Here is a 16718-nt window from a genome sequence, read left to right as displayed (position 1 = left end):
CTGGGGTCGACGGGTGTTTCGGGTCTCGCAACATACACCCTCGGCCAGGTGACCCAGCAAAAAAAAAATGGGTTCATTTCTGTTCCTATGCCACAAGGAAAAGTGGACTGACAGCCACATAAAATATCCACAGGAGGGAAAATAACAGTGTCACAGGTTTACATGGACGCAGAACAGATACTGAACAATCAGAGAGAACAGTATAACAACTGTATTTTCCGTGTATATATCAAGTATTTATCTTTCATTTCTGTTCAGCTGACTTACTATTTCAATAATCACTCACAGGCTGAGGCATACAGTTTTCCCCATCGAAAAAAACCCAGAAGCAACCTAAAGCTTGTGTTGCAGCTTATAGGGTCTTTTTTTTCCCCCCTGCAGAAAGAAATCTGCATTAATGCAAAATCTGCCCCAATTCCGGTTCTCTTCTCACTCGCCAATCCTCAAGCAGCAAGGGAGGGGGGTTTAAAAAGAATAAACAAGCAGGAGATACAAGCCAACAGAGAGCAGGAGAAAACTAAATAGTCTTCCTGAATGATATCAATGCATGTAAAGGAAGGTAATTTATTAATGTAAGTTTATAAAGAATAAAAATAAACGGTTTGTAACACACCTCCGTATGTTAAACGTCATACAAATAGCACAATATAAGTATGAACATATGACTATGAATAAATAAAAACTCAGTATCACTATCAATAGTATTGCATATTTGTATGTATTTGTACATTTTTAGGATTATTATTTGTTATTTACAAAAAAACTCGTCCAAACCCTGCCCATAGTAACTACATTTTAGAGGATACCTAGTATGGGTGGTCGAATATTCGAATTATCGTTATTAATAGAATTATAGTAATCGGATTTCATTTTTGGTCACTTTTACTTACACATCCCTACTATGGTTTCTGTTAATGACTGGTAATCTGCAACTGAACTACCTACGGTGCATATTCAACACTGTGGGTGTCATTTAGCATAATCTCGTCCCCTTTGTTTGAGCACATCTGTGCGTGAGTGAGTGTCTCTCGTCTTTGTGTTCCCTAAATCCCCGCGTGTATTATAATTACCAATCTCAGTCAAATTGGTGACCAGATTGGTGTGCTGTTCTCCACCTCTTCCTCTTCCACAGCTGCCCTATACCATCTGTTCTGTTCTGGGCCTGGCTGCTGCCAATTCTCCAACCTGCTACCGTGGCTAACAGCTGTCCCTCTCTTCCCACCAGCACAGCATGGGGCAGAGAGAGAGAGGAGAGCCCCGTGTGAGTCTACTTCGGTGTCATGCAGGTGTCACACACTGGAAATAAATAACCAATCTACAAGCCTCGAGCTTGTAGATCTAGATTGGCTATTGTCAGCACATTACAGCATAATACAATGGAGTATAAATTAAATGTAACTGTTCCAATTCAAATTTACATCTAGAGGACTGTGATTAACTCAGTGTGCATTCATTGCATACACACTAATGTTATGTAATCTAACTACTAATGTAATGTAGTAGGTATTTTGCACTTTAGGTAGTTTAGATCTTAATATAATAATATTTATTTAAGCAGCTTAGTTTTTAACATTGATCAGTTTTGACACTGAGTCTTTAAAATTGTATTCTTGAGACTGTAGCTGCTGTGTTGGTTTTCAGCACACAATGAATTTCCTGTGCCTTTTACTTGTAATTGGTATTGTTGACAATAAAGTTGAACCTTGAACCTTGTGATTCTGTATGTTTTGAAGCACCAGTACTTCTTAGAAACGTATCAGTACACGTCCCTATCATCCCATCGTACGCACGCAGAAATACACACACACACACACACACACACACACGCACACACACACTTCAATACGGTGACTCAACCAGCCCAGGAGCTCTAATTACCTGGGCATGGCTCTGAAGTGATGATAGCAATCCACAGAGCGGCGACTCCGAGATAAAATTAATGAGGTGCTTAATTGAAAGGGGCCACTGGTTTCAGCTGACGCACACGTATGACTCACAGTGACAGTCTGTTGGACATGACCTCATGCAGCACTCTTTGTTGTTCCCCTATATATATGGATCCGGATGGCTCAGAGATTGGCATGAGCTAATTTGTGTGTGTGCGTGCGCGCGTGTTGGCGCGCACGTGTTCGGTGTGGTGGAGGAAATGAGAGGGGAGGATAATGACCCAGGCAACGGCCCCGACTGATAAAAGTCTTTGTACTGATGAATGGAACAAAGGAACAATCTGGCAACAGGAGGAGGAAGAGAAGAGAAAGAAAGTGGGCGGCTGAGAGAGAGAGAAATGGGAAAAAAAAAGAAGCAGGAAGAGGAAGAGAGATACACCACGAAGAGGGTGAGGGGGGGTCCACGAGACTAGGATGAGAGAGAGACGAGTGAGAGTGAGACACACACACACACACACACACACACACACACACACACACACACACACACACACACACACACACACACAGACACACACAGACACACACAAGGCTATGTCTGTGAAATGTTACACCTAAATACAGGGCAACGATGATTAGGCATGCACCGTCTTATTTTCTTTCTCAGTTTTCCTTCAATCCCCTGACTTCCTCTTGCCTCAAAGAGAGGGGGAGAAGATGACTTGTGTTGTGTGTGGGGGGGCGGGGGTGGGGGCTAGGGGCTAGGGGCGGAGTAAAGTCTAATTTATGAAATTAGCAGACCTACAAGACCACAACATGCTGTAGTGTCCGCGACACGTTGTGTGAGCTTGTAGGTTTGGATGTTTCCGCCGCGTGACACCGTCGTGCGACAAAGTATGCATCGGGCTTAACCCGTTAAGACCAGGAAAGCAACCACTTGAACCATTATTTTATACTTTGGCTATTCAAAAAATAGCAGATATACAAGCTCATAGCGCGGCACCAAGTGCCGCGCTATGAGCTTGTATATCTGCTATTTTTGAAAAATCATAAAAATTCGTGCAAATCTTTGAATATATATTTTTAAAGCGAACATTTGTAACTCAAATTTGTGCTTCTGGGGGTCCCTGGAACGAAATATTTTGAGATGGGGTCCGCGGCCAAATACATATAATTTTGTTAGGATTTAGACAAAAAATTATAAAATTAGATATGTATTTGGCTGTGGACCCCCATCTCAAAATGTTTTGTTCCAGGGACCCGCAGAAGCAAAGATTTGAGTTATAAATATTTGCTTAAAAAATATATTTCTTCAAAGATTAGCGAAAATGTTCAAGATTAAAAATAAATAGCAGATATGAGCTTGTAGATCTGCTATTTTTGAATAGCCAAATAAATCTTAAAATGACACAGACAGATGCGTTCCCGGTCTTAATGGGTTAAGATGAGAGGAGGGAAAAGGAGGATAAAAGGGAAAGTGGGGGGTAACATTTTCACGCCTCTCGCGTGCCAAAGGGGATTTAATCTCAAGCACTGTATTATTCAGAGGGGTTCTGTGTGCGTGCTGAAGGCTGAGCTGCAGAGCAGCAGACATCGTAAAGACTTAAGCCCTATATACTTTGTTTTTACGGATAGCGGAAATAGCGTTGCATTGCTTATGAGCTTATTATGAGCTTGTAGATCATCTGTTTTCGCTCTTTACATTTTGTTTTTATAAGATATAAACAAACATTATTAGAAAATGTGGTTCAGTAACCCAAAGTGAGGTTACAGAAACATTTCTGATGTCATAGGCAAATTATCATACAGTTACTGGCAACATGAATATACAAAAAACGAGATGTAGAAGAGGGAAGTGGGAACAAGAAGGTTAAAAAAAGAAAGGAGAAGTGAAAGAAATAATGAAAACCAGGCAGAACAGGAGAGAGAAGGAGAGGAGAAAGAGGGCTCTTCAAACAGCATGGGTGTCTGGGTGAAGGTTCATCATCAGAGACGAAAAAGAGAAGTGAAAGTACACAAGTGAAAGTACACAGGGTGTGGGTATCTGTGAGGCCAGGGCCAACAGACTGGCTAATTGACCGTAACGTGCTGTGAACTTGAATGACGCTTTGGCTCAAATGACTGAAACACGGACAGACACACGTCAGGTTTAAAGGGCCATACCGGTAGTCTGGTGGTACATACATATGTATATACATATATACGATTTTTAGAGCAAACTGTAGTTTGCCTGTTTTTCGTGTCATGACAATGATTTATAAAGACAGGAAACTTGGTTGAGATGGGTAATCCAAGACGTTAAATGTCGTTGTGCAGTCAATTTCGAGTTACTTCATTGTTGCGCTCACAGTGCGTTGAGACTGTGCGCTGATAGATTGAAATGTGTGTATAATTTTGAACAACGCAAATCTTCTCTTATTATGGGGTCCCTGGCACAAAATATTTTTAGATGGGGGTCTGTGGCCTAATACGTATCAATTTGGGGGTCCTTGACATAATTTTTTTTGAGAACCACTGGCATATGTGCTTCTGGCCAGAAGCGAATTAAACCATTTGTTTTAACCCTGAAGTCCGAATTTTGGGCATGTTGGGCAAAAACCTTCGAAACCCGGACCACGATGTGAGCTTGTAGATCAGCTATTTTTGCTATTTGTCGTAAAACAAAGTATAGGGCTTAAGTCAAGTGGTTAGTTAAGCCGAGTTCAGATCAGAAGAGACGCGATGAGAAGAAACCGTTTTAGAATGTTGCAAAGACAATCGCAGCGGTCTGAATGACCCTGTTGCAGGTCAGCTGAAGCCAGCTGATTTAGTCTCATGAGATTCAACTTGTCAAATCATAAGCAACAAGTTTCAGATCATACCATTATGATTTCTCTGTTTATCTGTCACTCTTGCAACTGTTACATTCCAATATCATATTCCACAGTTAGAGCACTGAGTCCCAAATGGCAACACAACACATTTAGGAAAACAATACAACAAGTAGGCCTGTCACAATTATTACATAATCGTGTAATCGCAATTATTTTATATAATCGCAATTATTTTTGCATAATCGTCATAATCAATTCCATGTTAAAAAATGTCATATATTTTTTTTTACGTAAAAAAATGTGGAAATAGCCGATCTATAAGCTCAAAACGTGTCGCATCGTATTTTTTTTATAGATCGGCTATTTCCACTATTAATGTTTATTTTTTAAGTATAAAGTAATTAAATATGTGTTATTTGTCATATCTGCCCTGTGCAACTTTTGTTTCCGAAAGCTAAAAAGCCAAACAGAAATGTAATTTGTATTCATATAATGTTCCATTAATTTTCAACGACAGAAACACAATTAAATCGTTAAATCGCAATTATTTAAGTGACAATTAACCGTCAACTTAAAATTTGTAATCGTGACAGCCCTAACAACAAGAAAAATACAAATCAAACGTTTCACGCACACATTATTGTTTTCGTTCCCACACCAAGGAGGGACAGGTTCGTCTACTGTAGCCTGGAGTTGGTTGTCTACAATACAATATAAATAAAAGAGGAACGCAATACAGATATATACGAGATAGGAGAAAAGGTTTTGCTGTCACATGCTCTAGTCTGCGCTTCAAGGAGGAAGACGTTTGACGTGGCAAGAAGACAAAGACGAGAGCCGTTGCGGTCTCAGCTCGTCTCCTTGATGTGGACTGTTCCGCTTTAGTGTTGCAAACCACAGTTTGGGGGTTTATTATGTTGCAATACAATTGCAAGTTTCAACTCGGCTCATTGCAAATCTTTGGTCTAACTAACTAGCCTTTAGGCTTGAAGTTTTGAATGCAACATTACATCATTGCGAAATGTAAAAGAGAAAAACTAAAGAGTAAGACAAAAAGTGCCTAAAGGCCCCTGCTGGCGGACCTTTACCCCTCTAGTCAACTGGCCAGAGGCTTCTTCTTCTTTTCTTTTATAGTAAAGATCAGTTCAAAAGTTATGAAATGTCTATCACTGGTCAATGATTTAACCCTTTAAGACCGGGAACGCATCTGTGTCATTTTAGATTTCTTTGGCTATTCAAAAATAGCAGATCTACAAGCTCATAGCGCGGCACCGAGTGCCGCGCTATGAGCTTGTAGATCTGCTATTTTTGAAAAATCTTGATGATCTTCATGAAAATGATTTTTTAATATATTTTTTTCCGAAAAACTGTTAGGATTTAGAAAACATTTTAAGAATCTGACTCAGGTCTTAATGGGTTAAAAGAGGTGGGACAAAGCTACACTAACAGAAGCCCCACACAGGTGGCAGGGCTATCCAAACCTCAATATGGGAGGCCAACACCACCCACTCTCATGGGCCCACAACCACACAAAATGCAACCATATTCTTCAGAACTTGTTTAGCACTGCAGACACATAATTGTGTGTAAGAAACTTACACACAACTGAATTTGTTTTAGTTTAGGGCAGGTGAATAGAAGAAATTTTACAAATGGCAAGTTACGACAGTGTGAGGGACTCTTTCATTCTTGTAATCATGCGCAAGTGGTTGCACACACATGCACACAACACCAGTGATGACCATAGATTGAGACAGTTGGATTTCAGCAAAAGTCGTTAACGTCATACCCTCCTCTGATTCTCCAAACCACCATATATAGTGCATTTAGTGCAACCAGCCGTGGGCCATGTTAGTCCTGATGTCACCCCTAAGTGATTCATCCACTGGTCCCTTTATGCGTCTGCTGTGTGCACCTGGGTTCGTGCATGAATAGAAGATGGGTTGTTTGTGTGTGTGGTGTTAGCAAGATAGGATGAATCACTGTGAATCAGCAACTGTTCATCCCCGTGTCACAGCCTTTGCCCATATCAAGAATGTTCTTGTTATTTCAAAATGTTGGCTTTGCCGAAACAAGTATTCTGAACATTGCATGGCAGAATTACAATTTAGGCATTTAGCAGCTATGCTCCTATCCAGAGTGACTTGCAAGCGCAAAATCGGAGTAAATGGCATGAATCCTATAGTCAACAAGGGTAAAATAGTCACGCAGAGTGAAAAGAGAAACTAGGTAAACAAAGAAACAGCTTCAAAGAAACTAGGATACCAGGTAAACATCAAACCTAGCATCTTTTTTAAAACAACATTCCATCTAAATAACATCCTTTCCAATTGTGGTCAAGCAAAACAAATATGAATACCAAAAACATGTGAACAAGTAACCAAAACATACATACTGTACATATGCAATTCTGCATCGTAACAACTTACAAGCCTCAATCAAAAGGAGACGAGAAGGGAAAAAAGGAGAGAGAAGTGCTATGGGAGTGAAGTGGAGTCTGGGTTTACAGACTGAATGTCCTTCGTTTTACTCTAATTCTTTTGCTCTCTTAAAAACAAAGACAGGAGAGAGAGAGAGTGGGGGGTGAGAGAGAAAAGCAAAAAATGAAGGGTACAGTAAGTATGAAAAACCATTTGGTAAGATGGAGAATTGCTCCATGTTTCTTTCAACTCAACCACTGCTCTTGAAAGAATCATGCCATTTCCTGGTGTTGAGGCAACAATTAGCTAATAAACTGCAGCAGCATTTTTTCATGTGTTAAAGCTCATGAATCATTCACAATCTGCTAGTCAATATGCATAATGCAGACAGTTTCACAAAAATGGCATGTAGGCCTAGATATTATCAGCTCCCTTTAGATAATTGCCATGCCATGTCGTCCTCTTCTCCCAAGTCTAATTTCCTTGTTTTTACCAGCTTGTACAGCAAGCTGGTCTAGAGACACAGCAAAAAAGGGGAGTGCTTGTAATGTTTTGATTGTTTTGAATGACAATGGGGGGCGTGCCGTGCCCGTCACTTTTTGACGGATGACAGGCATCTTTTCCCATTGTCCGCTATTGCTTTTCCATGCTCTGGAGGGGCGCTCTGGATCTCCGACGCTGTAAGCGAGCTATTCTGCATACAGTGGCCGTCCACAGCGCTCCTCAGAGCGGACGCCGGGCCGCTTTTACTGGCCGGTGCTTGTAGATATGCGATTTATGCCTTAAAACGGCTTATTGGATCCGGGCTGGCGAGGCGCATCCTCGCCAGCAAGATGCAAGACTTATGACATTATACTTTTCAAGGATTTTAGCTTGCTACAAGCTGGTATAATATGACTGTCATTTCATTTCTTTTTTGTGTGTAAAACCTTGCTCTAACATACCTGACAGAGGTCCTTCACACAATGTGCCTGCACTCAATTCAACTCGCACATTTTTACTTTTCCCCATCACAATGATGTAATGAACGCATCAGATGGACAAAATCATGCAGGGTGCGAGCACCTTCAGAGAGACCTTTAAAACCAACTCAGAGTGTAGGCTAATAGTTTCTAAAGAAATGGGAGACATGCAGTACATACGTCTACACTACACAGCCATAAAATGACTTTATACCCTCTGTGTGTGTGTGTGCGTGCGTGCGTGCGTGCGTGCGTGCGTGCGTGCGTGCGTGCGTGCGTGCGTGCGTGCGTGCGTGCGTGCGTGCGTGCGTGCGTGCGTGCGTGCGTGCGTGCGTGCGTGCGTGCGTGCGTGCGTGCGTGCGTGTGTGGGAGTGTGTGCGTGTGTGTGTGTACTACCTACCAGTCACAGTGTGAAGTTATTTAATTTGACAAGAAACCATGTCTCCATTTCCACACTGTGTGGAACAACAAATAAATATCTCTTTAAAGCCCTGGGTAGTGAGGCACTGACTCAGGAGAGATTGTAAAGGGCTGAGTGGTAGTACTAGTACTAGTGTGAATTAATGAATTTATTTGCTGATAAAAAGGAAAGAGCACATCAGCACTTCCACAACATAAAACAGACACAATATCACAGAGGATAAAAAACACAATAAAGCCCTAAGGCTCATTTCCATTGTGTTCCTCAAAAAAAATAAAACATAAAAAAGCAACTACACATAACAGACTACTGTATGACACAAGTAGCAGCATTACAGTTTCCTGGAAAGCAGTCTGCGTGCCTTTACGTATTTTAAATGACCAAATTAATTTACTAACTGAAACCAAGAGTGAAAAAAGGGCATTACAAACTAAACTATAAGAAGCTAAACATTGTTAACAAAGGCAGAGCAAAATAACATATATATATATATATATATATATATAAAATCTCCAAAGGCTTTTTGACTGTGCCTAAATCCTATCAGAAATTGATTGGACCTTAATATTCACTTCAACATCATATCAACATGTATTAGGCTGTTAGGCACTCCATAGTCCCCCACTGGATAAAGCAGTGTTTGCTAGCAGCTATGGTCACAGTGACCTACTTCTGGCACGCAAAACAGCTTTTTTTTAATAAGTTACCATACATAAGTACAGTATGGTCATCCATGGCCTTATGGTATGCTCCAGATATCTCAGACAAAAAGCAGGGTGAACAGATGTACTTTTACTGTAGTGCAAAACTAACAAACTAATCGATTATCAAATCTCTCCTCCATCTTAAAATAATTTATTTGTAATTTTTCCGGATAAAAAAATAGCCTGCCTGCCTGTGCACGCGCGTCTGTGTGTTTGTGTTAGTGCTGGCCCTGAAGTTAATCATTAGAGTTCAGAGGTTTGTTTGTTTTTTTCCCCCCCGAACGAATTTCAAACCTTCCATTTTTATTTATTTCTTCCTAGGACAGAGTCTAGCTTACAGATGTTCTTTGATGATGGAGACATTTACATCATCATAATCGTCATCGTTAATGACGAATAACTCTCTAAACCGGATGGCTAGAAAGATGAAGACTTGTAGTAAATAAATAACTAAGAAAACGGCTGAACCTTTATTTTAAGTCCGAACGTTCGTTCGGACCTTCGGGGCCAGCCCACACACACGCAGCCACGCACGCACACACAACAAAGATGAGTGTACCTGGACTGAGTATCATTAATCAGCGATGACATAACTGTAGCTCATTAAAACTTGCCTTTACTTCCAAAACATTTTGTGAGGTAGCCTACTTAAACACCCCATCTCCCCTTGTGTGATTCACCCTTTCTTCAGGTTGAGCAGAGCCCCAGGATGTTTCCCGGTGAACAGACAGCAATGTGTTCCAACTAATGCACACTGGCAGCCGGGGGGAAGCAGGAAAACAGGCAAGCAAAGCTTCAAAGAGAGGAGTCCCAGAATGTATGGTAAATATAGGAGGCGCCCTGAACTCTTACAGGAGGTCTCTTGACAAAATAACGCCAGCCGTGTTCAAAGTGATGACAGCACGAGTAGACTCAAACATCTGTGCAATGGTGTGCTAGCCTTCTAGCCAAGTGATCCTTTAATTGGGTCAGACATGATTTCAATGCTAATAAGTAGGTACCAATGACTGTGGGGGAAGGGATGACACAACACTGCATTTTTTTTGAACATCCTGACAAGAAGCAGCCTCTAGTGCGTTACCCGAAGCATGTCATTTCATGATCTATTCTTTCATAATATTTAAAAAATATATACAATGTATAACTAGAATTTTTTTAATAGCTTCTGGCTGTGTTGTACATTATCCTTTCTTTCAAACTCATCTCAGCCCCCACCCATATCTCTTCGGCTTAAGCACGCACACGCGACACACACACACACACACACACACACACACGCACGCACACGCACACACACACACACACACACACACACACCTCCCGTGGGGAGAAAAAGCCTGAAGGGAGATTTTAAATTAAAACCGATTATGGAATAATAAGCTCAAGGAAATCTGCTGAAACTTATAGCTGAAGCTTTCAGCTTGATTGTTTGGGCTTTGCCGCTGTTCTCTCATCTACTGAGACAGAAATGACAACGTTGAGTACAACAAGGGCCCCGATAGGACCGTTTTATGTTTAGCCCTCTACAACCGCCTGCCTGTTCCACCTCACTCAATGCCTGGAATTGAAAATGCAATTCCATCACCACTGCTGAACCCCACCGTTATCACCTCCTCCTCCATGAGCACGTTGTGACATTTCCAACTACTGGCCTCAGATTAAATACAACAAACTGATGGAAGTGACAGATTGGAATTGAAGACAGAGACTAAAGTCATGGGAAAAGGTAATTGTTTAACAGAAAAAGGGGTGGGGTGGGGCCGATTCCCCCCATTGCTTCATGAGTATTTGTGTGTGTTGCAATCTGTGTGTGCGTGAGTGTGAGTGTGAGTGTGAGTGTGAGTGTGTCTCTGCCAGTAACCTACAGGAGGGGAGAAAGAACATAAACAAGACAATTTCCTCAGAGCTTCACACTTCCTGTCCCCCTCATCTCTCTCTCTCTCTCTTTCTGTGTCTGTCTGTCTGTCTCTCTCTCTTTTCAAAGGGGCATTATTGGCACAGGAAACAGTCATTGTCATTTCTAAAGCAAGTGTGAAATAAAAAGAATCAAAAAGGAAACTAGGAAATGTATGTACAATAGAATAAATGTGTTATAGCAGCATAACATTGCAACTTTGCAATGTGTTTTTGCTGTTGGACAATAGGTAATGTATGTATGTATGTATGTATGTATGTATGTATGTATGTATGTATGTATGTATGTATGTATGTATGTATGTATGTATGTATGTATGTATGTACACTATGTATGTATGCATGTATGCATGTATGTATGTATTAGGGGTGTGCCGATATAATGTCCCGCGATATATCACGATACGTTTTCGTGACGATATGTATCGTTTTGGCGTTTTTGTTGTTGCAATAATAATAATAATGCAAAAACATAAGTATTTGTTTGCATTTGCTTTTTTCCCCTCCCATATATTTTCATAAGCTTTCCCCCCCCCCCATATATTTTCATAATAAAAAAGTGCCATATATCGTATCGTATCGATATCGTGAGCCCAATATCGTGTATCGTATCCTGAAAATCGGCACACCCCTAATATAAATGTTCCATTTGTATACACAAGTCTATGTACCAAGATCAGTACAGTGCATATAGTTCAGGAATACACACATGATTGACAGTCTTCATATAAAGGGGATATGTCATCTCTCTCTCTCTCTAATCTCCCTGGCATTTCTTCCAGGTGGAGACTAGAGCAGTAGCAGCCCTGTGGCTGTCAAGAGAAGAGTGTGATGGGATAGATTACTGTGTTCTGGAGCTGCTCTATAAATGGCCACAATTGATTTGGGTGTATTTCCTCCCTTACATCCTTCCACCTTCCTGTCAGGGCTCTCAATATCCACAGTAAGGGGTGGAGGGACTGAAAGGGGAGAGAGCTGATAACATTGCTATCAACAGGGGTGAATGTAATACTGATAATGTTACAATTGTGATGGCCAGTCACTCTTCATTGAGGAACTCTTGGATCCAGTTAGAAGAAGACATTATGCTGACTATTCCTGAATGTGAGATTTGCTCTGTGTGGAATAGCCTGCAGAGATATTTAGGAGAGTTTTAACATTTTGTCGAGTTGGTTTATGAAACAGAATCAACTGAAAGATTCTACGAACTATTGTGGTCTGTCGAATGGAGTAAAATAAGCAAAATAAGGCCTGGGCCGCTGACGTAGCGGTCCAGGCACCTACAGTAGGTTCAGTGTAGCCTGACAGCGTGTCGCGGGTTCGAGTCCCGATCCCGACGGCCTTTGCTGCATGTCACTCTCCATTTCCTGTCAGCCTACTGTCCTATCAATAAAGGCATAAAAGCACCCAAAAAAGAAGCAAAATAATAATGGGTACAGTGCAAACTAAGAGAGCTGGAATGTAGGTCTAATACCACCTTCTTGTCATTTTGGGGCTATAAAAAAGCAGGGATCATTCCTTTTCTGCACACTGGCACTATTGGGAAAAGGCCTCACATAAACAGAGTCACGCCATCCAGGTGGTGCAGATGTAAATTTCCACCATGGAGACGGGTGTTTTATTCCCCCCTCCACAGTGCCTCCGGCTTGGCCAGGTGCTGCAACGAACAGAACTGGCCGTGTTCATGCCATGGGTGTAGTAAGCCAGGTGGGAAGGTTGATCTCTGTCACTGCACTAGTAGTGAGTCCTAAAGGTGTGTCAGGTGATGTGTGTTGTTGACTAGTAACATTGGAGTCTTCATTTCAGGCTGATAACGCTTAATTGTAAATGTGCAGCAGGTACAGCTCACAAACGCAGAGATAAGCATAACAGGGATGCAGTCAAATGATAAAGACTGCCCAGACTAGGCAAGGCTACTGTGTGGGCCATGTTTGTTTGATACAGTATTTAGGCAAACCAAACCAAGCATGTAGCCGACATGCTACAATGTAATGAATTAGGGAAAAGAGGTGTCTAGCGCTTGCAGATAAGCAGAAATTTCAGACTGAAGTTGCTTAAGTCAAATTATGTATGTATTATGTATCTGCATCTTCTGGCTTCGTCATGTCAAAAGGTTTCATAACAAATCGTGTTAGTTTACGAAAACTGTAAAAAATAATCAGGTTTATAACATGGAGCTTTAATGTAGGCACTCTTTTTAGCTCTGTGAAATTAATCTTAATTGGCCCCTTGGTGGAAGGGAGAGTTGTAGTATATTCGAGTCACTGCTCGCACACAGTAAAATTGCCAGCGTTAATTAATCTCAAGAGTAAAAATTGCCCCAGTTTTACAGTCCTTGCAGCAAGACTGACAGACACACAACTCTCGATATTACATCCGATTCGAAAGGGAAATTCAGGATGACGTGTGCATTGATTGCTACATTCACTGAGGAGCCAAAGGTAAAACGTAAGTGCATCACACAGCACGGTCCTCTCTACAATTTGATTATGGTGCAAGTGAATCACATGCAGCACTGCACAGCAAGATCCTCAGTGCTAACCTATAGTATCTCTTGAAAGAACAACTTTCAACCTGGAATCCTATTTTAGGCATGAAAATAAAATACCAGATCTACAAGATGACAACGAATTGCAATGCAACACGTTGTGAGCTTGACAGATCGGCTATTTTTTTTGCACAATAGCATGACCACATATAAAATAAGGCTTGTGGTTAAGCTAACAGAGTACAAATGACAAGAGGAAAGCCAGTAACCGAAACCAAAAAGGAAGGCAGCTTTGAAGTGTATGGTTAGAGAGCAAGAATGAGACAGACAGCGAGAAAAGAGAAACGGAGAGAAAGACAGAAATGGAGACCGAGAGGGTTCTGCTGACTCCAGGAAACCCAACCAATCAGCCCCCTCCTCTGTTGTCTATTATTCAATTAGGAACAAGGGTTAGCCAATGTTCCTGAATCAGCTCCAGAACATTCTCTTTGGACTCTTTTTCTTCCTCCCTTCATTCTCAGAATCCAGCACACGAGGCAGTTTGCGACAAAGCTTTCCAGAGAGGTTGCATTAAGACTTGCCCAACACAGCAGAACTTAAAAAAAAAGGAGTAGACTGCTGAGATCCGCGCCAACTGTTGCCACACACACACACACACACACACACACACACACACACACACACACACACACACACACACACACACACACACACACACACACACACACACACACACACACACACACACACACACACACACACACACACACACACACACACACACACGTCTCCTGCAGTCTTTTACCCTTATTTTTTACATTATGTAAACTTGTTTGGAGCCATGCACTGTCACACATGTTATTTTGAGTATGTATGGCAAATATTTATAGTAATCTACAATAATTGTATTTTAAAAATGTGGACTCAAATAAAGAAGTTAAAATGTGTGTGTGTGTGTGTGTGTGTGTGTGTGTGTGTGTGTGTGTGTGTGTGTGTGTGTGTGTGTGTGTTCATATTCCAGCATGTGCCTTCCATCATTCACCTCCATCAAATGTCCTTCAGCAGACCTCCTACTCCTTTTCAAATAACTTTGACAGAAAAGGCTATATACAGATTTGCGGAGGCAATGGACGATTCAAGCTCAAGTCAGCTTAGTAACATTATTGACAAGATTTACAGGAGATAAAAAGCTCAGAATTGGCTTACAGTACATCTAAGAATAATAGGCAATTTTTACTCTGATACAGGCCACAGAGCTTACACAGTGCCGGAAAAACTGTTGGGGAAAACAAGTGGTCCAAGACAATATACACACACAGACAGTCTCCCCTGTGTAGACAGTGGAAAAGCATCACTGCTGAGAAACAAGCTTTCATTGCGAAAAAGAAGATCAGCCTGCCAAGTGTCCCTGAGCTAGACATTTAACCCCTAGCTAGCTGCTCCCTGGGTGCTGTGCCTAACCACTGCTGCTAATAGTTCCGTTAGGATGGGTATAATTTTACATTATGCGCAAATGTAACAGGAACAGGAACTTGTGCCTTTAGAGGGAAAATAATGTATTCTGAAAATAACCGCCATCAGATTGAAAATTGCCTAGCCTTAAAGGGATAGTTCACCCCCAAAAATATATGTTTTCTATCGATTACTCACCCCATGGAGACATGAATTCAAGGATATTTTTTTGCTTTTGTCGTATTCCTAAGACAATAATTTGATAACCTGCTAATGTCTAATGGTAGGAGATTATTTAGGAGATGGTAGAATTTGATAACCAGCGGAAAGATGCTAATGGCTAATGGTAGGAGACTCAAAGTTGACACTTTGAGTCTCCTACCGGAGCCTCTGCCGGTCATCAAATTATTGGCTTAGGAATGAGACAAAAACGAAAAAAATCTCCATGAATTCAAGTCTCCATGTGGTGAGTAATCGATAGAAAAAAAGTCAATTTGGGGGTGAACTACACCTTTAATAATCCCCTCGTGAGGACTGATAATGATGCATCTTTAAAAAAATATTGCTGGAAGGTTCATATTAACAGGACCATGCAAAGCATATTCGAAAACAAAAAGTTGATCTAAGTACGGAACAACTGTGTACTTGAATCTGTAGAGGGGACTGAATTATTAGCCTATGTACTACAGAGACTAGACTAAAGTGTAGCACAGTAGCCTTGCCTGTAGCCCAGATGCCCCAAATCCCCCTTGGCCATGGTGTGGGGATTCCCCTTTGGGGTGAGCGGTGGATGTCTGGTTTCCCATACAGGAGACCTCCTGGGTCTGAATCCAGGTGGTAACAATTGCAAAGTAACCACCACTGACTGACTGACTGTACCCATGACATGTTGGCTGTCTGCCTGCAGTTTATGTCTCAGATGTAACACTGGGCTAAGTAACATGATGGCTTTTAAAAGCCACTCTCACTGACCATGTCATGGTTGATGTGAGTGTGGAGTTTTCCTCTGACAGACCCTGAAATTACAGAGCTGTCAAATTCCCAGGGAAGGGGTGTGGTTGTAAACACAGGGCACATTTACCCACCACCACCCTCATGCCCCACCATGAGGCTTATGTGAACTTTTAAAAGGGTGGCATACATATAGTATGCCGTATGAGAGCCTCATATACTGTAAGTATGCGATACATTATACCTTTCCAGATAAGTTGCTAATGCTATAGTGGCGAAACAGTTAACTAATTGTTCAGTTTAGACATGTTTGTTGGAACCACATGACAGATGTATTAGACATACAAGAGCATGGAGTAGGCTACATTATAGCCTACATATAGACGCTTATAGCAATGTATCACCATCCCTTGCATGAATACAAGGCATACAGTACCACACGAATAGGCTTAACTGTGGTCTTGACTATAACCCTAAAATACTGGATATTAACAAACTATCTCTAAGCAGATTAGCCTGTAAGATGTCAGGCTGCTAACAAGAAACTGACAGTTTACATATAGGCCAGATTACAGTATATATATTATTTTCTTGCAGATGGTGTAAGTGTAGGCCAGCTGTATAATAGAGAAACAAAGGATAGGAGGATAGATACCCATACCTTCAATATAGTTCCACGTTTAAAACTCATCTCGTCATCCGCCGTG

The 16718-nt window shown here is 41.3% G+C and overlaps 1 protein-coding gene across 2 annotated transcripts in view; it reads right to left on the bottom strand.

Annotated features, from left to right (window-relative positions):
* Positions 1-16718, bottom strand: part of LOC308097550 (growth factor receptor-bound protein 2-like) — a 35457-nt gene that overhangs the window by 18412 nt on the left and 327 nt on the right. For both annotated transcript variants that reach the window (XM_080445385.1, XM_080445386.1), the window contains exon 1: positions 16673-16718. This exon is cut by the window's right edge and continues 327 nt beyond it. In XM_080445385.1, coding sequence (XP_080301511.1) covers positions 16673-16718 — 46 coding nt within the window. The remainder of the gene's footprint in view (positions 1-16672) is intronic.

The sequence above is a fragment of the Gymnoscopelus braueri genome (genome assembly GCF_963280865.1).
Source record: "Gymnoscopelus braueri genome assembly, chromosome: 2".
NCBI lineage: Eukaryota > Metazoa > Chordata > Actinopteri > Myctophiformes > Myctophidae > Gymnoscopelus > Gymnoscopelus braueri.
Note: the sequence above shows the minus strand (reverse complement) of the source record. Positions and strands in the feature narration are given on the sequence as shown.